The sequence below is a fragment of the Capricornis sumatraensis genome, chromosome 8, assembly GCF_032405125.1.
Source record: "Capricornis sumatraensis isolate serow.1 chromosome 8, serow.2, whole genome shotgun sequence".
NCBI lineage: Eukaryota > Metazoa > Chordata > Mammalia > Artiodactyla > Bovidae > Capricornis > Capricornis sumatraensis.
This window is the reverse complement of record NC_091076.1, coordinates 73,004,107-73,027,420: the sequence shown is the minus strand read 5'-3', so window position 1 is coordinate 73,027,420 and position 23,314 is coordinate 73,004,107. Positions and strand designations below refer to the sequence as shown.

General features: G+C 59.2%; 1 protein-coding gene across 3 annotated transcripts; it reads left to right on the top strand.

Moving 5' to 3' along the window:
• Positions 1–238: 238 nt before the first annotated feature.
• Positions 239–23,314, top strand: MYO1C (myosin IC). 3 transcript variants are annotated; one of them, XM_068976314.1, is made up of 32 exons: positions 239–474; positions 8,214–8,369; positions 8,492–8,607; positions 9,236–9,434; positions 9,515–9,595; positions 11,419–11,598; positions 11,689–11,787; positions 12,008–12,121; positions 12,202–12,273; positions 12,643–12,762; positions 12,846–12,928; positions 13,139–13,244; positions 13,361–13,441; positions 13,677–13,768; positions 15,452–15,546; positions 15,628–15,674; positions 15,791–15,871; positions 17,711–17,816; positions 17,910–18,027; positions 18,888–19,001; positions 19,077–19,153; positions 19,651–19,719; positions 19,815–19,899; positions 19,997–20,156; positions 20,425–20,508; positions 21,542–21,635; positions 21,734–21,789; positions 21,908–22,043; positions 22,123–22,193; positions 22,283–22,380; positions 22,454–22,553; positions 22,933–23,314. In XM_068976314.1, the coding sequence occupies exons 1-32, from the start codon at positions 400–402 to the stop codon at positions 22,957–22,959; spliced, it is 3,192 nt and encodes a 1,063-aa protein (XP_068832415.1). In that variant the 5' UTR covers positions 239–399; the 3' UTR covers positions 22,960–23,314. The 3 variants fall into 3 exon arrangements, with proteins under 3 accessions (XP_068832415.1, XP_068832416.1, XP_068832417.1); XM_068976315.1 differs by lacking the exon at positions 239–474 and adding an exon at positions 6,773–6,833; XM_068976316.1 differs by lacking the exons at positions 239–474; positions 8,214–8,369; positions 8,492–8,607 and having other exon boundaries at positions 9,242–9,434; positions 11,448–11,598.

Sequence of the window (23,314 nt, the reverse complement as noted above, 5' to 3'; positions counted from 1 at the left end):
GACATCGGTGAGAGGGCATCAGGAGAGGCCCAGTCATGGAGCTGCTGGGGGGAACAGCCTCCTACCCTTTGACCTGGAGCCCAGGGGTGGCTGCATCAGCTCCTCTGGTTACCTGGGACAACAGGCATTTCCTCCATCCCTCAGCCCCTCCTCTTCCTGCCCCAACCCCGCTGGGCCAAGAGGCCTCCCAATCAGACCTGGGCTGCTCCAGCTGTGTCCTGAGGCACTGGACCAGACCCATCCCCTGGGGCTGGAGTTGAAGCTGAACCAAGTGGCCATCCCAGCGTGAGACCAGATTCCTGGTTCCGGGCACAGCCAGAGCCAGCGGACAGGCGGGCAGGCAGGCGGGCTTTTGCTCAGAGGTCCTGGGGCTCGTTGCACTGGCTATCCACAGGCGGGATGGCACTGCAAGTGGAGCTGATACCCACCGGGGAGATCATCCGCGTGGTCCACCCCCACAGGCCCTGCAAGCTAGTAAGTGGAGCTGATACCTACCCACAGGCACTGCAAACTAGTAAGTTGGGATGGTCTGGGCTGGGAGGAAGGCGGGAGTGTCTCCCCAGTGCCCAGAAGCCCCTCTCAAGCAAACTCCTTGGGGAAGAGGTGAGCAGTGGGGAAGCGTTCGGGTCCTTGGCAGGATGTGAAGGGACCGGACAAGAAGGGACAAGAAGGGGTAAATGGAAGGAAGGGGAATGGGTTTAAGCCCACCAGAGGCCGAGTGTTTCAAAGTGGGGATCTGGGTTTGACTCCCTTCTCCTCCAGCTCCCTGATCCTCAGTGGGCCGGGCTATGAACTGGGTTAACAACACGGAGATGACAGGGCCGCTCCGAGATCTAAGGAACAGTGCCTGTAAAGTTCCAGGTGCATATAGTACAGGCTCAGTTAATACCGCCCGGCTTTCCAGTCTGGTTTGAAAAACTGACACTGGCCAGCTCAGAGCGGTAGTGAGGGTGGGGAAGGAGGGTGAAGGGAGTCAGGCAGGCGCAAATGGGGAAGAACTGATTTGGCCTGGTAAGCAGGGGAGAGTACGGTTTGCAAAGGCGCCCTAGGGTGAGGAAGGAGAAACGTATGAGACACCCCGCCACCCCAGCACTGCAGCAAGTGGGCCAGGTCGTCGGCAGAGGACGGTGCGTGCGTGCATGTGTGTGTGTGTGTGTGACTGACGCGCCTCGTCCCGGGGAACGGGCTGCGGAGTGTGGTGCATCAAGCCCCCCGCGGACACGGACGCGGGCCGGGGCCGGAGCCCGGCCAAGGCCGGCCGGGGCGGGGCCGTAAGGTGCGCGCGCGCGCCGGGGCCTGGGCCCTGCCTGGGATGACGACAGGCAGCGGCTCGGCCCCGGGCGGGCCCTGGGCGGGGAGAGCGTGCCAGGGCCGCCGACTCCGGAGCCGGCCACGCCGCCTAGCCTGGCCCCCGCCCGCGCACCCGAGAAGCCGAGAAGGTGGGTACACAGGGCGCGAGGCGGGCCGCAGCCGCGTGGCCCGGGGGAGCTGGGTGCTCCGCTCGCAGGCAGGATGGAGAAGAGGGTAAGCGGCCGGGCGGCGACCCAGTCCCGGAGCTACCATGCGGAAGGCGAGGGTCGCCGGCCCAGGAATCGCGGGGGCTGGGGGTGGGCTCGGCACGGCCGCTGCGGGGGTCCCAGGACCCGGTGGCGCCGGAACTCGGCCTATTGGAGACTTAGATTCTTTGCGGGTAACGTGAGCGCGGTGAGGAGCGCCTGGGGCCGCGGGACTCAGGCACCCCGCGCGCCTTTTGGGGCCCTCGGGCAGACTGCTCTGCCTCTGGGTTCCGGAGAAGCCGTCCGGGCCCCGCCCCTTCCCGTTCCCCGCCTCCGGGCCCTGGCGCGCGAGTAGCCCCTGCGTGTGTGCGGCGGCTGGGGGGCTCCGAGATGAATGAAAGAATGAATGGCTGGCTCACGGCCTATCCAACGCCCGGCACGCTCTGGCCTTCTGCTCACACTCCCGGGCTCTGTGACTCATTCATTCACGCGGGCGTCTGCGAGCAGTTTTTGAGACCCCACTGTGTGCCTGCCTGGAGCGGGGGCAATCTCCTGGGAGCGACGGACTAGGAAACCTTCGATTAGAACTGAATGCGACAAGGAGGGGGCTGTGTGTTTCGGGGAGTCAGGAAGGGGTTCTGGAGGAAGTGCTATCTGAGCCGAGTCTTCAAGGATGACTAAGAGTCAGTCAGGTGGGGAGGGGGTTGGGTGCAAGGGCCAAAGAAGCTGCAGGTGCAAAGGCGAGAAGCTTAGAGCCGGGCGGTCGGTGGCAGGGGCGCCCGCAGAGCGCCTCTTGGCTGTGTGGGGTGGTGAGGGAAGTGTGGGGAGAGAAGGCACTGGAGAGGGTACCCCTGTGGCCACACAGGAACTCAGGAGCAGTGGTAAACTGAGGACAGAGAGGGCGGCTGAAGTCCACAAACAGGGGCCTGGCAAGAAGCAATGGGTGTGCTTGGCATAGGGAACCTTCACTCTCTTAACATGAGACGTTAATTTATCGCATTTGCATTTGTAAATACCACAGAAGGCTACAGGAAAATGAATTGGAGGAAGGCAGGGATGCCAGTTTGGAGGCTGCTTGCCTCGTCCAGGGGCAGAGCAGTGATGGAGGAAAAAAGTGGGGGGGTGTGTGTGTTGGGGAGTGGTGACTCCTCCGTGTGAGGAGTGGAGGGAGGCGGGCAGGGCTTTTGATGCTCGGCAGTGACAACTAGCTGGAGGTGCCTGTCTCCTCTCAACAGACTGGATATTGAGCCAGGAGGACAGGTTAGGGGGCAAAGTGCTTTGTTTACTTCCACTGGACCCCCAGGTAGAGGCATCTGGCAGGCAAAAGGCCCATGGTTCTGAAGCCAGAGTGTAAACCTTTGACTGGGGTCCACTGAGATATCAGGTAGAACCCCTAAGTCCTCGTCCTTCCTTTTCATTCCCCCTTACAACAGTTCCTTTGAGTCTGGAACAGTCCTAGGTGGGGCAGCCTGGGCCCAGACCTAACATATGTTTGATTTAAAAAAAAGAAAAGTTGAGCATCTATTCTGTGCCCAGCATTGGCTGGGGGTAAGATAGGCTATGGGCTTCCCTGGTGGCTCAGAGGTTAAAGCATCTGCCTCCAATGTGGGAGACCCGGGTTTGATCCCTGGGTCGGGAAGATCCCCTGGAGAAGGAAATGGTAACCCACTCCAGTACTCTTGCCTGGAGAATCCCATGGACGGAGAAGCCTGGTAGGCTACAGTCCATGGGGTTGCAAAGAGTCGGACTCGACTGAGCGACTTCACTTTCACTTTCTTTCTAAGATAGGCTATGGTTCTTCCTGCTGCCCCAACAGGCCGGGAGGCTACCCTCAGTGGAAATCAGTTTCTAGCGGCAATATGAGGGTCCTCAGAACACCCTCTCCAAACCTCCATAGCCCTGGCCTGAAGGAACCCCTGAAGATGCTCACTACCCTCCCAGAGGACAGGCTTGGGGGCACCTGGCCCATACTAGGTAACAGGGACTGAATAACCCACGTCTGCTGGGCCTGCCCATCCCTGCTTTTAGGGGAAACGGCTCTCCAGATGGAAAGAAACCTAGAGGCAGCCTTGGAAAATAAGTCCTGGGTCACTCAGGGGTGAGGCATGGCTGCATCCTAGCCTGCAGCCAGCCCCTAGGTTCAGGGCCATGCTGGGGACTCAAAGATCATGGCCCACTCCCTAGTTGCTATTCCCAAGGCCTACAGGGCAATACTCACACAACACAGTCAAAGGCGGATACTAGGCACTGCAGTCACAGGTTCACTAAGGAAGGTCACACCTGGCAGGCAGCAGGTTAACCTGACAGAGAAGCTGGCAAATCTGCCAGGGCTAAGAAGGCGTCTCCCCCTCAGGCAGCCCTGCAGGAATAGACAGTGGCAGACTTTCCAGTTCCAATGCCACCCGTTCTTTTACTAGTCCTGGGATCTTGAACACGACGTTCGTCTGCTGAGCCTCAGTATCCCTGTCTGTAGAATGGAGGTAATAATCCAGACCTCAAAGGCTCAGTTCGAGGGCATTGAAGGTAGTACCAGAGGACAGCGATCCGAACGCAGGAAGCGCCTGGCGCTGCAGCCCTAGTATCTCTCACACCCTCGGTCCACCCACCACCCCCCCCAACCCCACCCCCGCCTTTCTAACTCCTCTCCCCGCGGGGCAGGCGCTTCCGCCTAGCGGGGCCGGATGGCCGGTGGCGCTGGCCAGGGGCTGCGGTCTCGCCTGGCCTGCTTAGCCGCCCCCTCCTTCCGCCACCAAGTGGCGGCTGTGGGGGCGTCGGCGGGCATCCTGGGAATGCGGCGGAGCGGCTCGGGCGGGGGTGGCCGGCCAAACCTCTCGGTGCGCGGATTCCCCTCATTCCAGCCGCTAGCCGCGCCGGCGAGGCCACGCCCCCTTGCTAGCCCCTCCCCTCGGGCCCGCGGGCCACGGCCAACCTCGCCAACCTGGTGCTTGCACGGCCCCCGGAGTCGTGCTGCCGGTGGGCACCGGCTTGACCCCCTTCCTCCCGTCCCCCAAGTACCTCCCCACTCCGGCTGAGCGGGAGGCTGTCCTCTCCGCGCTCTTTCTCCTTTCTGCATTTTCACCCTGGGGGCCTCGTAGAGGGGGCCTCCTCTCGCCAAAAAGCCCGAAGCTGGTGGCATTTAAGACCCAGCCCCGCCCTTCCGTTCCCACCCATCTCCCAGCTGCGCGCGGTGGCGCTCGAGTCCCCTCAGTCTCTCCAGAGGGCCCCATCTCCCAGCTGGCGCCCCCCGCCGCGGGGTTCCGCGGGCTCTGGCCGGGCTGTTGTTTTCAAAATAATGAGCCTTCCCCAAGAGGCTGCAGCCGGCACCTGCCGGCACCTCCCTCCCTCCCCGGGGAGTCCAGGTCCAAGAGTGTCGGGTAGGCTAGGGCTTTGGGTCCTAACCCTGCCTTCTGCCCCCTAGGACAAAGTCAGCATCTGCATTATTGCACCTCTGGTTCCTTATCTGTCAGGTGCAGTGGAGGTAAAGTTGGAGAGCCCGTTCTAATTGGCCGAGGGACACACCTCAGGGGCTTTCCCTGCTAGATATCAAGTGTGACCTGGCTCTATGTGTCTGTTCCCACTGGCTTCCCAGGTGACACTAGTGGTAGAGGACCCACCTGCCAGTGCAGGAGACATTAGAGATGCGGGTTTGATCCCTGGGTGGGGAAGATCCCCTGGAGGAGGGCACAACAACCCATTCCAGTATTCTTGGCTGGAGAATCTCATGGACAGAGGAGCCTGGTGGGCTACACAGTCCTTAAGGGTCGCAGAGTCAGACATTACTGAAGCGGACTTAGCATTGCATTGAAGGTCTGCTCCAAGCCTGTGCAGAGAGTGTCTGGCCAGAGAGGGAAGTGATATTTACTGAGGGTCTGGGAGGTGCCTGGACGCCTTATCTTAGACTTTTCAACAGCCCTTTGAGACAGAGGTTAGTCTCATTTCAAGGCTCTAGGAGAGGTTCTCAGGAGTGAAATGATCTGCTGGCAGTCATACCGCTTGTGAGAAGTAGCCCAGCCTTCAGGAAGCACTAGCCATCACACCGGGCTTCCCTGGTGGCTCAGACAGTAAAGAATCTGTCTGCAGTGCGAGACACGTGGGTTGGATCACTGGGTTAGGAAGATTCCCTGGAGGCAGGCATGGCAACCCACTCCAGTAGTTTTGTCTGGAGAATCCCCATGGACAGAGGAGCCTGGAGGGTTACAGTCCATGGGGTCGCAAAGAATCAGACACGACTAAATGACTAAGCACAGCCATTGCACCCCCGCCTGCGTTGGGATCCGAGCTAGGGTTGTCCCGCAGGCTGCTGCCCACTGCGAACCTAGAGCTCAGCGAGGATGGGGCTGCTGGAGTCTGGTTTGGGTAGCTGGAGGGTGTCCGGGGCAGAAAATATGGAAGGATCCAGAGAGACCAGAGAGGGAGTCCCCCCACCAAACAGAAAAAGAAGAGAGGTGAGGAGCCTCTGGGCACGGGCAGGGGAGGGGGTGCAGGGGGTGGCCCTAGTCAGAGTGTCCGGGGTAGGGGAAGGGTATTGCTCCGAATGCTGGAAATCGGGCCGTGGATTTCCCAGATGGATAGCTGAGCCCTCCGTGGAGGCCCTGCACTAACGACGCTGGGCACAGGCGCCCTGTGGCCGTCTCCCTCCCTGGGGCGCGTGTTCTGTGAACCCAAGAGATTTTCTTGGGACTTAAAGACGTGGGACCCACCCTCCAGACTGTACGGCGTGGGGGATGGACAGTGTCCCCGCCACCGAGGCTCCGCCTGCCTGGGCACGACGGCCGTATTTGGACATTTCGTTCTATTTTTAACTTTCCCGGGACTCGAGGTTGGGGTGAGGGGGGGAGGGAAATCCTGCTTCCTCCGGGACCCACGGGCCTCTCTGCCTAGTGAGTTGAGTCCCCAGCCTGGCCTACTGCGCAGTGTAGACACGAGCCCGGAAGTGAGTTCCGGGTCGGTGTAGACGCGGCAGCAGCGCGGTTCCGGGCCCCACCCCTGGGAGAACCGACGACGTCCCTCCTGGAAAACCTGACTCAGGCGGAGCCCCTGCCCAGCCGGGAGCCCCGCCCCCGCCCTGTCCCCACCCACGCCGCGAGATTTCCCCCCGCCCCCCCCACTGAGCGCCTGCCCCACCCCTGCCCACTGGAGAGGGACCCCGGAGTCCGAGCCCCGAGCGAGGCGGGGGCGCCCGGGGAGTCCCACGCCTCCGAGCCTAGCGGAGGCGGAACGGGGGGCGGGCCGGCCCCTCCCTCGTGACGCCGCCGCCGCCGCCGAGCCCCGGGCCGAGAGCGCGGGCCGCGGAGACGGGCGCCGGGCCGACCGGGCAGGATGCGCTACCGGGCGTCGGTGAGCGAGGGGTGCGGGGCAGGGCAGGGCGGGGGGGGTCCCAGGCATCGCTGCCGGCCTCGCGGCGCCGCCTCGGCCCCGCCAGGAAGCGGGCGCGGCCCAGGAATTTCGGGTGGAAAAACGTCCCGGAAAGTTGCAGGAGAGTGGAGGCCGAGGCCGGGAGGGCCGCGAGGCGCTCGGACCCGGGCCGGGCCAATAACTCCCGAGGAAGGCTGAGAGCGCCCAGACCCGCCACCCAGAGGGCAAGGGGGCGGGGGCTTGGGTCAGATTTGGCAGCAGCTTCGGGACAGAATTAGAGGGGTGAGGGGGAGGGCGCTGAGGGGCAGGCCTAGAAGAGGCAGGGCCACGGCCAGACCCAAAGGGGTGCCCCTCGCCCGAGTCCTGGGCGGTCTGCGGTTGGAGGAGACCTGGTGGCCTCTCTGGGGATCCCTACTCGTGCGGCCAGCTTGCTCTTTCTTCTCTGACCCTTGACACTCTTGGTGTCAATTTCCTAGAGCTCTCAGACCCTTTTGAAGAGTGTGGTGAGGGGTGAGGGTCTTGTTGAGCCTGTGCTTCTTCCTACCCTCTGATGGGCTCCAGCTGCCAGCTGGGTTTTCCCTGGTAAAACCCCTGCTCCCTTGAGACTTCTCACGACTCCCAGTGGAGGAGGGTGTCTGGGGAGCCTGGCAGCTGGCGGGGAGGGTGTGGTTCCGCTCTGGGAGGGAGGGGCCCCTTCTGGGGTGAGTGGTGAGCCCAGCTGGGATGTGAGGTTACCCCTGCCCCTGCCCCTGCCCCAGGGGAATCTCTCTCCTGGGGCAGCTTCTTGCTAGACCCTCTCCCTAGACCCTCTGCCCCTGGAGATTTTGGTGAGTTAGACAGGGAGAGACAACCCCACCATGATTGTAGAATTCACTCCAAGCAATCTGTCCTACAAACCACCTGTCACACAAGGCCTAGAGCTAGGGGACTTGAGGTCACCTGGTCTACCTCAACTCCTCCTCCTTGGGACGCCTTCCAGAGAGAGGAAGGGTTTTGTCCAAGGTCAACAGAGCATTCTTTTATTCTCATGACATCACCGCCCCCAACCCCTAACTTTCTCTACATAAAGCCAGCCTCTCCCTGGATTCAGTGGCCTTGGCCGCATGTCCTCTGGGGCCTCTGTGTTCAGGCCCCATGTGCCCCAGATGGTCTTGCTTCTGGGACCTGTGTCCTCAGTGTCCCATGTGCCAGCTTTCTGCCATCCAGGCCCTCTCTACCCAGCCTGGTACACCCGTTTCCCAGGTGTGCCCTGTGTCCGCGTGCCCTGGTTGCCCCCTCAGTCCTCCAGGCTGTGGCGAAGGGGAGAAGAGGCCTTCCCTTACCCTGCCGCCTCTGTCTCTCTCCCATGGCCCATCCCCGCAGGCCCTGGGCAGTGACGGGGTGCGCGTCACCATGGAGAGCGCTCTGACCGCCCGTGACCGGGTGGGGGTACAGGACTTCGTGCTGCTGGAGAACTTCACCAGCGAGGCCGCCTTCATCGAGAACCTGCGACGGCGCTTCCGGGAGAACCTGATCTACGTGAGGCCCGAGTGGGAAGGCGGAGGGGGTGCGGGGACCACAGATGCAGGGCTGCAGGGACTCGGGGGAGAGGCGCCAGGGCCTCTGGGAGAAACTTCTGAGCCTCCTCCTCCGATCCCCAGACCTACATTGGCCCCGTGCTGGTTTCCGTCAACCCCTACCGGGACCTGCAGATCTACAGCCGGCAGCACATGGAGCGTTACCGAGGCGTCAGCTTCTATGAGGTTCCCCCTCACCTGTGAGTGACACCCCCCCGCCCCCCAGCATCACCACCTGAGATGATTCCACCCAACTTCCCACTTGGGATGAATCACAGTTCACATCTCTGAGGAATACCCTCAGTCCTCACCCAAGGTGAATCTTTCTATCCCATCAGGATCCTCCTATCGTCCACCCCAACTCACACCCAGGACTATTTTTTTGGCTCTGCTGTGTGGCTTGCGGGATTTTAGTTCCCTGACTGGGAACTGAACCCGTGCCCCTTGCAGTGGAAGTGTGGAGCCTTAACCACTGAACCACCAGGGAATTCCCACACCTGTGACTTATTCTCCCAACACTCCCTGCACATGGCCCTCCCACCTTAGTGACCCTCTGACCTGCACCTCTGAAGGACTTCCCAGCCCTACCCATGAGTGACCTCAATCTTCTCCTGAATAACTTCCAATCTCCTCACCCATGAGTGATCCCCTTAATTTTCCATCAGAATATGACTCTCATTCTCAACTGTGAAGGATCTCCCTTGACCCACATCCTGGAGGGGTCACCTGTCCTCAAGGGTACACCCCCAGTCCTTCCTGTGGGATTCCCAGCCCCTGCAGCCACTCAGCCCCCCTGCCCCCTAAGCTCCTGACGGGCCTCTGCCCCAGGTTCGCAGTGGCCGACACTGTCTATCGGGCACTACGCACGGAGCGCCGGGACCAGGCAGTGATGATCTCTGGGGAAAGCGGAGCAGGCAAGACTGAGGCCACCAAGCGGCTGCTGCAGTTCTATGCCGAGACCTGCCCAGCCCCTGAGCGGGGTGGTGCTGTGCGGGACCGGCTGCTGCAGAGCAACCCGGTGCTGGAGGTGAGGGGACAGCAGCCCCTGGGGGTGGGAGGGGCAGGGAGAGGCCACCAGGCACCCCTCACACCCCGGCCCTTTCCTAGGCCTTTGGCAATGCGAAGACCCTCCGGAACGATAACTCCAGCAGGTTTGGGAAGTACATGGACGTGCAGTTTGACTTCAAGGTACCCATGGGCGGGGCAGGGCAGGGAGAATGGGATTCCCATGTAGTGGGCACCCACTGGCCCGGGTCTTTGGCACCAGCAAACATTTATTGAGCACCTTCTGTGTGCCAGGCACTGTTGCAAGTGCTAGTGACACAGAAGTGAAACAAACCAGACAGAAATCCTGCCTCCAGGGAGATAAAAAATCTGCCTGCAATGCAGGAGACCCGGCTTCAATCCCTGGGTTGGGAAGATGCCCTGGAGAAGGGAATGGCAACCCACTCCAGTATTCTCACCTGGAGAATCCAAGGGACAAAGCCTGGCAGGCTGTAGTCCATGGGGGTCACAAACAGCAGACATGACTGAGCGACTAGCAGGGAGATAGTCCACAGAAAAATGTAAATTAGCCAAAACATGTTACAGGAAAAAAGAAAATGAGGCAAGGGGAAGGGGCATTGGCTGTTTGAAATAATGCAGATACAGTGGGCATAGAGAAGGTTGCTTTTGGTAAAGCCTTGATGGAGACAGAGGAATGAGTTGTGCATATACCCGAGAGGGTCCAGGCAGAGGGCCCCACCAGTGCAGAGGTGCGGATGAACGAGATGCTGGATGTGTTCACAGACAGCAAGGAGGCCAGAATGGCTGGAGAAGAGAGCAAGGGGCCAAGGAACGGAAGAGGAGGCTCAATGGTGTGGGTCCTTTTGGGTCTTTGTAAGAATTTTTTTAAAACTCTTGAGTGGAAGTGAGGCAAGAACATTTTGGGGGATTTTTTTTTTTGGTTTGTTTGTGTGGTCATGCCCTCACAGCCTGCAGGATTTTAGTTCCTCAACCAGGGATTGAACCCATGTCCCGTGCAGTGGAAGGGCAGAGCCTTAACCACTGAACCACCAGGAAAATTCCTGAAAGTTTGAACCATATATATATATATTTTTAATTTTTTGGCCAGGCCTCACGGCATATGGGATCTTAGTCTCCCAACGAGGTATTGAACCTGTGTCCCCCTGCAGTGGAAGTACACTGAAGCGCCAGGGAAGTCCCAAAAGTTTGAAAGAGAAGTGTATTATGACCTCAGTTTCCTCTTAAAGTGATCGCTCTGGCTGCTTTGTTGAGAATAAATGGTAGAGACTGAGGCCGAGCAAGAAAATGAGTTAGGAAACTGATGATTATTAGATCTGGGTGACAGATGACGGTGGCTGGGCCCAATCTGGTGGCCGTGGCTGGATTCTGGATATTCTGAAGGTTAGGGCAGTAGGATTGGCTATCTGACTGGACGTGAGGTGTGAAAGACAGGGAGGCTCCCAGGAGGACCGCAGACTTCTTGGTCTGAACACCTAGAAGGGTGAGCAGAGTGGGAAGAGGGAGCTGAGGCCAGGACTTGAGTTTCAGACCTGTTGAGTTTGAGATGCTTATGGGGCCTCCAGGTGTGAGCCACCAGGTAGAAAGGGCATGCATGCATGTGTGCTGAGTGGCTTCAGTCATGTCTGACTCTTTGCAACCCCATGGACTGTAGCCCGCCAGGCTCCTCTGTCCATAGAATTCTCCAGTCAAGAATACTGGAGCAAGTTGCCATGCCCTTCTCCAGGGGATCTTCCTGACCCAGGAATCAAACCCACATCTCTTACATTGCCAGGAGGGTTCTTTACCACTTGTGCCACCTGGGAAGCCCAAGAAAGGGCTTAGCATCCTCATTTCATAGAGGAAGAAATGGAGGCCAGGAGGGGTGACATGCCTGAGCCCATGCAGCCAGAGCTGAAATTCATATTCTGGAGGGCAGGGGGAGATGGGGAAGATGGGCTGTGTCCCCAGTCCCGCTGAGCAGTCACTGCATCCTGCCCGGCCCACAGGGCGCCCCCGTGGGCGGCCACATCCTCAGTTACCTCCTGGAGAAGTCCCGGGTGGTGCACCAAAATCACGGGGAGAGGAACTTCCACATCTTCTACCAGCTGCTGGAGGGGGGTGAGGAGGAGACGCTGCGCAGGCTGGGCCTGGAACGGAACCCGCAGAGCTACCTGTACCTGGTGAAGGTGAGTAGAGGGGGGCGGGCGGGCGGGACCCAGTGCCTCCCAGGGAGCCCACTCAGCCAGAGCTGTAAGCCCGCTCTGCCTGTGCCACAGGGCCAGTGCGCCAAAGTCTCCTCCATCAACGACAAGAGTGATTGGAAGGTGGTCAGGAAGGCCCTGACTGTCATCGACTTCACTGAGGACGAGGTGGAGGTGAGACCTCTGTCGGGGGCCCGCCCTTTCCTCCTGTCACCGCGTGAAAATCCCAGGCTACCTTTAACAGCCTGCTTCTACTCTAGCCGCAGTCTCCTCTCACACGCCTTGCCCCATACCGTTCCCAGCTCCTGCTGACCATCCACATGTGCCCTCCTGGGGCTCTCAGACCCTCCCATAACCCCCGCCTGCCCCTCCCTGTGCCCTCACCCCAACCCAGGACCTGCTAAGCATCGTGGCCAGCGTCCTGCATCTGGGCAACACCCACTTTGCCGCCAATGAGGAGAGCAACGCCCAGGTCACCACCGAGAACCAGCTCAAGTACCTGACCAGGGTGAGGAGGCGAGCAGAAGGCGAGGGCGGGGCAGCTGGGGCGGGGGAGCTGCACCCTCACCAGACCCACCCCCTTGGCAGCTCCTTGGTGTGGAAGGCTCAACGTTGCGGGAAGCCCTGACCCACAGGAAGATCATTGCCAAGGGTGAAGAGGTGAGGCCATGGGGTGGGGGGGTGTTCCAAGGCAGCCCCCACTCCCATCATCCCCCATTGCCCTGGTCTGCTCAGCTGGTCCTCTTAGCAATATCGGAAGCTTATAAGGCAGGTGGCTCAGAGAGGCACAGGGAGCTGGCCAAGGTCACACAGGAAGAGGGTGAGGCTGGAAGGAAGACTCACCTCCAGGAATGAGACCTCTTGTTTCTCTACCAGTTTCCCTCTGATGGGGCCACTGTGTCCTCCCCTGGAGGCCACCCCCCGGCCAGCACCAGGCTCACTGAGGGCAGAGTGATCAGTTTCCTGAGTCAAATGGGCCAGGGGTGGGAAGGGACTGCATTCATCTCCCATCTCACCCTCCGCCTACAGCTCCTGAGCCCGCTGAACCTGGAACAGGCTGCGTATGCACGGGACGCCCTCGCCAAGGCCGTGTACAGTCGCACCTTTACCTGGCTGGTCGCGAAGATCAACAGGTCGCTGGCCTCCAAGGTGAGAGCTTGGCCCCTGCTGCTCCCCACGTGGCAGGGAGGGTGGTTCAGGGAGGACCCTTACTCTTGGTCGGCTGGCCCTAGGATGCCGAGAGCCCCAGCTGGCGGAGCACCACGGTCCTCGGGCTGCTGGACATCTACGGCTTTGAAGTGTTCCAGCACAACAGGTCAGTGACCCCCTGACTGCCTGTCTCTCTCATCGTCTCCCCTGCCCTAGTCTCTCACCTCTCCCCCGGCCTCCTTCATTCCTGCCAGTGACTTTCCAGCCACTTGGGTCCCGCTCTGTGTTTTTTCCCTCGGCTAGCGCTGGGGCCTTGTTCCGCCCGGCCCCCCACCCCTCGACTAAATTACTGAGGATGCCTCTGTCTCCCTCACAGCTTTGAGCAGTTCTGCATCAATTACTGCAACGAAAAGCTGCAGCAGCTCTTCATCGAGCTCACCCTCAAGTCGGAGCAGGAGGAGTATGAAGCCGAGGGCATTGCGGTGAGTGCAGGCCCACCCACGAGCGGCCCCACGTGCTGTCAAGGTCCAGGCCTGGGTGTCCCCAGGGGAGGTGCCACGACCCCACGGTGATGCCTGTCTCCCCTTGTGCCCCTCAGTGGGAGCCGGTCCAGTATTTCAACAACAAGATTATCTGTGACCTAGTGGAAGAGAAGTTCAAGGGCATCATCTCCATATTGGTGAGCCATCTGCTCCTCTGGGGGCTGGGGCGGGATGACGTCACCCCTTTCCCCTCACTCTCCTAGCCAGCCTGTCCGCAGAGGGCCAGAGTCCTTGGAGCCTGATGAGGGACAGAACAGGGCTGTGTGTGGAGGGTGAGGGAGTGTCTACGCCTCCCGCCAGGGCCTCTGAGTCCCTGTGCTCTCCGGTTCCTCCCCAAAACACACCCCTCACCCTCTGCCACCACCCACCCAGGACGAGGAGTGTCTGCGTCCCGGGGAGGCCACGGACCTGACCTTCCTGGAGAAGCTGGAGGACACAGTCAAGCACCATCCACACTTCCTGACGTGAGTGGGGCTGGGGGCTGTCCTGGGCCAGAGCCTGTTGAAGCCTGGGAACCCCCTCACCCATAAAGTGCCAGCCACAAGGAGGTGGCCAGGGGAGGTGCCAGTGACAGCCAGGCACACAGAGCTGAGGCTCCTGGCGCCTCCCGAGTAATAAGCAAGGAACGCCTCTTCTTCCTTAAGCCGCTCGAGAATGAAACTTGCTAAGGTGTTTTTTTTTAGCCTTCTTACTTGGAAATTCCTTTTTATTTAAGGAATTCCCTAAAACGGGATGACGGGAGAAAAGAAACAAGCCCCTCTGTCCAAGCTTTGCCTTGCATATTTTGATCATATCACCTCCTCTAACTAGAAGCAACCCCTGGAGGAGGTTTTACTGAGACTCTCAGAGGTGCAGCCCTTTGCTGGAGGTTATCTCACATCAAGTCCAGAGCTGGGCTTCAGGCCCAGGGCCACAGATTAGTTCCCTGACAAGGAATCGAACCTGACTCCCAGTGGTGAAAGCAGAGTCCTAACCACTGTACCACCAGGGAATTCCTGAGCAATTTTTTTCTGGGGCAAGCAAGCGAGGAACCTGTTTGTTCTCATTCCCCACGGGCTGCAACAGGGGTCGCAGTAAAGCCTTGCCTGAAAAAAAAAAAAAGAAGAAAAACACCTTTTTTTTCTGTTTGTAAAAAGAACATCCCTCCTCAGAGAAAAGTTGGAAGGTGTGCAAAAGCCACGTGTAAGCCTGTCACCCAGAGGTCACCACTGTTAATAATTCGAGACGTTTTCTTCCTGCTTTTTTCTATATATTTTTTTTCTTCTTTGTGGTTTAGAGCTTATTGTATATAGGACTCAGGATAATGTTATATCCTGAATATCTTCCTGTATCATCAAACAGAAAACTTTCCTCAAAACACTTCCTCCGGCGGCTCTAACACACAGACACACCACTGCTCTCACCCGGCCTCTTGGGGCCCTGTCCAGCCTCTGGGTTTCTGCTGGGAAAACAGAATATCTATCCCTGGCCCTTAAATCTCTGCCTGGTCTCTCTGGTTAGTTGCTTGGAAAGTAGAAAAATGAGCTAAAGGGTATAAACATGCTTAAGGCAAGAAGGCAATGGCACCCCACTCCAGGACTCTTGCCTGGAAAATCCCATGGATGGAGGAGCCTGGTAGGGTGCAATCCATGGGGTCTCGAAGAGTCGGACACGACTGAGCGACTTCACTTTCACTTTTCTCTTTCATGCATTGGAGAAGGAAATGGTAACCCACTCCAGTGTTCTTGCCTGGAGAATCCCAGGGATGGGGGAGCCTGGTGGGCTGCCATCTATGGGGTCACACAGAGTCGGACATGACTGAAGCGACTTAGCAGGAGCAGCAGTCTCCTGGGGGCTGATTCCATTCTTAAAATGTAGCGGGCAGCACTCGGCACTCTGAGCAGAGCCACGCAACAGCCAAAGGTAACACCAAATAGCCCTCCATCCTGCAAGCCCTGGCAGCATGGAGGCTGAGGTCCCCGTCCTGGCACTATGTGACCCCGGACAAGGCCATCTACCTCTCTGAGCCTCTGGTGGCCTCTGTGTGGGAGGAGGCCCCACCCTGCTGGTTTCCTACTGGATGCCTGGTTCCTCTCTTGAAGTCTCTTCAGCAGACAGGGGCCTGGCTCAGGCCAGCCCTTGGCAGCTTCCTCTCCCTGTCGCCCCAGGCACAAGCTGGCTGACCAGCGGACCAGGAAATCTCTGGACCGCGGGGAGTTCCGCCTCCTGCACTATGCTGGGGAGGTGACCTACAACGTGACCGGTGAGGACCCTGGGGCTGTGTCCCCCTGGGTGGGCTGGGAGAGGGGCTCTGCCTCCTCTCACGGCTGCTCTCTCCCATCAGGGTTTCTGGATAAAAACAATGACCTTCTCTTCCGGAACCTGAAGGAGGTGAGGAGGACGTCCAGGGAGAAGGCTGGGGGTCTGGGCTCTGAATGATCTCTGCCCCAGAAAGCTGACCAGTCTGTCCATGTGCTTCCTCCATGACCCCTGCCCTGCCCTCACAGACCATGTGCAGCTCAGAGAATCCCATCCTGAGCCAGTGCTTCGACCGGAGTGAGCTCAGCGACAAGAAGCGGCCAGAGACGGTGTGAAGGCGGGGGGACCCCAGGGGTTGTGTGCGTGCACACGTGAGCGGGCCCAGTGCCCGCTTGAGCTGGGAGCTGGCAGTGTGTGTGTGAGTCCGTGTGTTTGCTGGCGCCTGGGTGCACATGTGTGTGTGTCTGGGAGGCTGCCCGTGGGTGCATCTGTGCCACTTTGATGGGTGTCTGGGCGTGTAACGTCTCTAAGTGTGGATGCGCGTATGCACACCTGTGTCTGTGTGGGTGCTTGCATGCGTTCACTCCCCTGCAGAAGATACTTGTAGTGGACATTACTGGGCGCTTAGGATATAAAAATGAACACATGCTGTCCTAGAAATGTGCATGGGTGCTATGGAAACTTACAATAGGGAGCAGCAAATTGCCTGTGGAAGTGGAAGAGGGGAGGGGAGTCAGGGAACGCTTCCTGGAGGAGGAAGCATCTGAGGTAACTTGGGAATGAGTATAGATGCTTGTCAGACGTATGGGAGGGCCCTGCAGAGCCCCACACAGGAACACAGTCCAAAAAAGACCAGGAAGTGGACCACAAAGTGCCATTTTCAAGGAGAGCAACGAGGGGAAGGCAGATCTGGCCAGTGGTGCCAGACGAGGGGAATGCTCCATCCAGTGAGCTGTGCCCAGAGGTGTGGCTGCCAGGCTTGGCAGGGGGAGGCTAGGGCAGTCCCAGGACGAGCAAGGTCAGGGAGAGGTGGAAGCCAGGGAGCTGCAGGCCAAGACATGCTGGCAGGGAGGCCGTGGAGGCAGTGTTGCCCCAGAGTCTGACTCCCTGGGACCCTGTCCTCGGTTCCCCAGCCCCACCCCTACCCTGATGGTTCTCAGCCCCACCCTCGTGAGGACACACCCACTCCTGTCCCGGCCTCTCCAGCAAACCAGAGATTCCATTGACCCCTCCCAGGGACCCGCAGCTACTCCAGACCCCACTAGTCTATGATGCACCCTGACTGTCCAGTGTCCCAGGCATGCATCTCCTATTTCCCTAACTCAAGGCAGGGACCACCCTCCACCCGGTCCTGAAAGACAGAAGCCTGGGCCGCATCCTTGATTCCTTAGCCTCCCCCATTGCCCTCATACTAACAACTGCTGGATCTTGCCAGTTTTTGCTGCCTGAAAACCCCTTCCTTTCACCCCCTCCCCATAACCCTTATTCCAGTTCTAGTCCTCTGAGCCAGTCAGCCTCTTCCCTGGTCTTCTGTCTTCCCACTTGTTCTTAGCAACCACCCTCCCCCATGTGCTATAGAGATACTCCAAAAGGCAGATCTGTTCCTGTCCCTCTCTCCCTCCAGATTCCTCTTTGGCTCCCTCTTTCCCTCAGGATAAAGTTCAGTCTCCCTAATGTGGTTCCCGAGTCCTACCATGATCCTGCTCTCTGATGCTCTTTTCTACTCCCCGCCTAGATCCTTGCAGCTTGTAGTTCCCTGTGTACACCAAGCCTTCGCTCACTCTCTTGCTCTGCCCGAATGCCGTTCCTGCCTCTCTTCCTCTGGCTGTCTCCTACTTGTCCTTTCATTCTCAGCTGAAGGGTTATTTCCCGAAGACCCTTCCTGCTATCCCCTACCCCACAGACAGAAAACTTGTAACATTTCACTTGGAAATGCTGCACCATCTTCATCAGCTTCAGAAATCTGACCTTTGCAGATGCTGCAATAAAGAATAGTAATTTAAAAAAAAAAAAGGTCTACGAAGGGCAGGGGTAGCTGTGGGAACTGGTGGTGTTTTGCCCCAGGGAGGGGTGTCTGTGGGGTTCCGCGCAGGGAGGGGCATTTGCAGGGGTCCGTGGCCTCAGCCCAGCTACCACCAACCTTCCTGTTGTTCATCTTGGCTGACCAGGTGGCCACCCAATTCAAGATGAGCCTCCTGGAGCTGGTAGAGATCTTGAAGTCAAAAGAGCCTGCCTATGTCCGCTGCATCAAGCCCAATGACTCCAAGCAGCCTGGTAGGTTCTTCGCCCCGTAGGCCGGTGGGGGCTGGGCCTCCCCTGCAGAGGCCGGTCAAAGCCCGCTGACCAGCCGGTGATCTCTGCCCCCAGGCCGCTTTGATGAGGTGCTGATCCGGCACCAGGTGAAGTACCTAGGGCTGATGGAGAACCTGCGCGTGCGCAGAGCCGGCTTTGCCTACCGCCGCAAATACGAGGCTTTCCTGCAGAGGTGGGGGCGGGGCCTGGCTTGGCGCCAGGGGGAAGGGGTGGGACGGTGGGAGCCTCCGAGATCCTGGGCGGGAGGACAGCCCTCAGCTGTGGTGGGAGCCACGCCAGGGGTCCCTCCATGGTGCAGGCCTAATGTTAAGCCTGAGAGAGCAAAGACCAGCCCTCCCCACACCCAGGCCCTGGCCTCACAGAGCAGCTGGTCAGGGGCCCAATGAGGCATGCATTCACATACCTATCACCAGTGGAGACAGTAGAAGCCTGTTAAGGGGACAGAGTTTGCAGTCAGCTCAGAAAGCAACTTCGTGGTTATCCCGAGTCAGGGGTGTGAGGAGTCACCAGGCATGTCTTTCTAGGCCCGTGACCTTAGGCAGATGTTCAGTTCAGTTCAGTCTCTCAGTCCAACTCTTTGCAACCCCATGGACTGCAGCACACCAGGCTCCCCTGTCCATCACCAACTCCCGGAGCTTACTCAAATTCCCGTCCATCAAATCGGTGATGCCATCCAACCATCTCATCCTCTGTTGCCCCCTTCTCCTCCTGTCTTCAATCTTTTCCCAGCATCAGGGTCTTTTCCAACAAGTCAGTTCTTCACATCAGGTGGCCAAAGGATTGGAGTTTCAGCGTCAGCATCAGTCCTTCCAGTGAATATTCAGGATTGATTTTCTTTAGGATTGACTGGTTGGATCTCTGATGAGAAACCTCAATTTTCTCGTCTTTACAGTAGGGGTAGTAACAGAGCTACCTCCCCGACTTTCTGTGATCTGAGAGTCGGTGGGATCAGGAAAGCTGATCTTGGCTCCCGGAGAAGAGAGCTGGTGGGAGCAGGGGCGCTGGGTGCATTTCTGCTCCTCCTGTCACCAGGTACAAGTCACTGTGCCCAGAGACATGGCCCACGTGGACAGGACGGCCCCAGGATGGGGTGACTGTGCTGGCCAGGCACCTGGGCTACAAGCCGGAAGAGTACAAGATGGGCAGGTGAGTGGCGCCCCTGCCTGGGGTTTGAGGGGTACGGGGGTGGCAACCAGGGGATGATCACTGCTGCCCTCCCAGGACCAAGATCTTCATCCGCTTCCCCAAGACCCTGTTTGCCACAGAGGACGCCTTGGAGATCCGACGACAGAGCCTGGGTGAGCAAGGGGCCCCACCCATCCTGTCCAGTGGGGTCATTCTGGGAAGTGGGAAAGAAATCACTGTATTCGGGCTTCTTCTCCAGGGAGTCTGCCATGCCCACATCGGGCTGCCCGCCTCGTCTGCTCCCGGACACTCACTCAGCATGTTCCCACATTGCTTTGCTCCCTCTCTCGCTCTTTTTTTTCTTTTGGCTATTCTGGGTCTTTGTTGCAACGCACAGGCTTCTCTGGTTGCACAGCTCAAGCTTAGTTGCCTCACAGTCTGTGGGATCTTAGTTCCCCAACTAAGGATTGAACCCATGTTCCCTGCATTGCAAGGCGAAGTCTTAACCACTAGACCAGCCCTTGCCCTTTCTGGTACTCTCCTTCACTTATTTATCCTTGCACTCAAAGCTGGTTCACCCATTCCCCTTACTCAGTGAGCTCTTAACAGGGCCGGGCCCCCAGCTGGGTCCCTTGCGCTCTGGCCAAGTGACTTTCTTTCCCAACCACAGCCACGAAGATCCAGGCCACCTGGAGGGGCTTTCACTGCCGGCAGAAGTTCCTCCGGGTGAAGCGATCAGGTTCGGGTGCCCAGAGTTCTTCAGGACGGTGGGGGCTGGGGCTAGGGTGGGCCACCATGGGAAGAGAGGAGGTCAGCCGTTTGTGGTCTCCACAGCGACCTGCATCCAGTCATGGTGGCGCGGAACGCTGGGCCGGAGGAAGGCGGCCAGGAGGAAGTGGGCGGCGCAGACCATCCGGCGGTAGGCACTGGGCGCCACGCAGGGGCTGCAGGGCAGGGTGTGGGGCCGATCCACCACCAGGCTTCTCACCTCCACCCGTGTCGGACCCCGCCCCCAGGCTCATCCAGGGCTTCATCCTGCGCCATGCGCCCCGTTGCCCCGAGAATGCCTTCTTCGTGGACCACGTGCGCACCTCTTTTCTGCTCAACCTTCGGCGGCAGCTGCCCCGGAATATTCTGGACACTTCTTGGCCCACGCCCCCACCTGCCCTGCGTGAGGTCTGTGGGCTCTCCCTGCAGACTGGGGGACCACCAACTCACCTAGTGGAGGGACCTAATAGCCATGTGACCCGAGGATCCATGGGAAGGGAAGGGACTTGGAGCTGGGCCACGGAGAGCGAGTTCTTTGCAGAGAAACAATTCAGGAATGGAAGGGTGGTCCAGGTTGAGGGGGGTGTCACTTAGGCCAAGACCCGATGATGGGCACGTGCCTGTTGTCTGCAGAGGGAAGGGAGCCAGGCTGCCCTGACCTCCCTCTCGCCCACAGGCCTCAGAGCTGCTGCGGGAGCTGTGCCGGAAGAACATGGTGTGGAAATACTGCCGGAGCATCAGCCCCGAATGGAAGCAGCAGGTATGGGGCTGGGAGGCAGGTACTGGGGGGGCGGGGTGGGGGGCTGGTACTGGAAGAGAGCTGGCCTGGAGGACCTTTGCCCTGACTTACCGTGCAACCTTGAATTGATCCAGGCCCTTGTCTGGCCTCCTATGTGAAGCGGAGACTGGAGTAGATTTTGCAAGGCGAATAGAGTTTATCTTCTAGAGCAGCTGCACTGGACTGGTCGAGGCTGCCCAGAGTCCTGTGTCAAAAAGGCTGCAGCATCAGTCTGTTAGAATAGTTCCAGAGAGACACTGGTGACTGATGGGCCTTGTATTTGCCAACTCGGTATCGGATGATGATGAAGGACCCACCCAGCAGAGTTAACCTGCAGTAGTTGGTGTTTTTTTGGCATAATTTCATGTATTTTTGGCTATGCTGGGCCATCATTGCCGTGCTCAGGATTTTTTCTAATTGCACTGAGTGGGGGCTGCTCTCCAGTTGTGGTCCACAGGCTGCTTGTTGTGGCGGCTTCTCTTGCTGCAGAGCACAGTCTCTAGGGCTTCAGAAGCTGTAGTTCCCGGACTCTAGAGCACAGACTCAATAGTTGTGGCGCACCACGGGCTTAGTCGCTCCAAGACATGTAGGACCTTCTCAGATCAGGAGTTACACTGATGTCCCCTGCATTGCACGGCGGATTCTTAATCACAGGACCGCCAGGGAAGCCCCATAGTAGTTCTGAGCATTAGTGTCAGCCAACTTTAAGATCTCAGGCCAGAGTGGAATCTCAGGGGCTCCAGGGCCTGTGATGATGGAATAACTCCCGAAGTGGGGCCTGGACCCTGACAGCACTGTCATGACCCTTCTGGAGAGGCCTCTGCCTCGGTTGGTGGGCATGGGGGTAAGAGAAGGGGCTGAAGGGGAGTGTTGGTGGCAGGGCTTAGCCTCCTGCTTTGAGGGCCAGAGAGAGGGTGAGGGAGGTGGTCTCAGCTCCTGTCTCAGCAGGCTCCTGCTCTGCTGTGACGGCCCCACCTCTCTGACATCCCCCGCCCGCTTTGCTGTGTCTCCTCAGCTGCAGCAAAAGGCTGTTGCGAGTGAGATCTTCAAGGGCAAGAAGGACAATTACCCCCAGAGTGTCCCCAGACTCTTCATCAGCACGCGGCTCGGTGAGCCCCCACCCCTCCAGTGCACAAACCCTCCATCAGCAGCCTGGTCCCCTCTCTCCTCCGCTCACGCCCCCTTCACTCCCCTATCTGGATTGCAGGTGCAGATGAGATCAACCCCAGAGTGCTGCAGGCCCTGGGCTCGGAGCCCATCCAGGTGAGACCCTGCCGGCAGCCCTCAGTCCCACACAGTTCAGCTGCCCGAGGGCTGCATGGGTGGGGGTCGGGGCCTGGGCAGGGGGTGAGGAGGTCCCTCACCCACCCTCTGTCCCCAGTACGCCGTGCCCGTTGTGAAGTACGACCGCAAGGGCTACAAGCCGCGCTCCCGGCAGCTGCTGCTGACGCCCAATGCCGTGGTCATTGTGGAGGACGCCAAGGTCAAGCAGAGGATAGAGTACACCAACCTGACCGGTGAGCCAAGTCCAGGTTGGGTCCAGAGAGGGGTCCCTGCTCTGCCCCTTGATCCCTGACCTCTGCCCTTTCCCCCCAGGAATCTCTGTCAGCAGCCTGAGCGACAGCCTCTTTGTGCTCCACGTGCAGCGTGAGGACAATAAGCAGAAGGTGCCCCTCAGGGCCTGGGGAGGCAGGGAGGGGACGGGTCCTCTAAGCGCTGGGCAGGGCCTGACCCCTGTCCCTGTGTGGGCCCCCAGGGGGACGTGGTGCTACAGAGTGACCACGTGATCGAGACCCTGACCAAGACGGCCCTCAGCGCTGACCGAGTAAACAACATCAACATCAACCAGGGCAGGTGAGGCAGGGAGGGCTGCTGAGCGGGCCGTGCATGCACAGGGGGCAGGCCTCACACACCCGCTTCTCTGCAGCATCACGTTCGCAGGGGGGCCCGGCAGGGATGGCATCATTGACTTCACACCCGGCTCAGAGCTGCTCATCACCAAGGCCAAGAACGGGCACCTGGCTGTGGTGAGTGTGGGGCCGGGGCAGAGCCTCTGGGAGCCAGGCCTTCCTCCCTCGGCCGTCCTGGACAGAGCCTGGGCACCTCCCTGTGGGTCTCGATCCAGAGGTCACCCTTCATCCCATTGCCCACTGAGCGCCAGAGACCAGTGCAAAGGGTCATAAAGAGGGCAGCTTGGGGAGGAGGCAGGGGATATGCTGCTTGGAAAGAGAGGCCCACTCTCGTTGGGGCAGTAGGATCTAAGGGCTGAGTCTCCAGCACCGAGGCCTCCGGACCTGCCCCCTCCCCGCCCCAGCGTATGCTACCAGGTATTTAACTCACAAAGACCAGTGCCCGGAGCACCTCTGCTTCCTGCTCACCACTGGGCTTCTCCCCTGGTGCCCGCAGGTGGCTCCGCGGCTGAACTCGCGGTGATGAAGGCGCCCGCTGGACCCCTCCCGTCCCCCAGTGCTTCGCTCATCCCCTCCTCCCTTCCAGCTACCAAAGACTCGAGCTTCCAGACAGGGACCCAGGGACACCTCGAAGCCCACCGACAAACTCCCGCCTCCTGCTTGGCCCTCTCTCAAGGGGGCACCAGGGGCGCAGGAAGCTGCCCCAGGAGTGGGCCAGGCCGGGCCACAGCAATAGGAAGAGCCGGGGCCAGAGGCAGCCACGCCAGCCCCACTGCCAATGCCAAATATTTGAGAGAAGGGAACTTTTGCTGAGATTTTTCTCTGAGATTTTTTTGATGCTTTATAGGAAACTATTTTTTAAAAAAGCCATCTTCCCA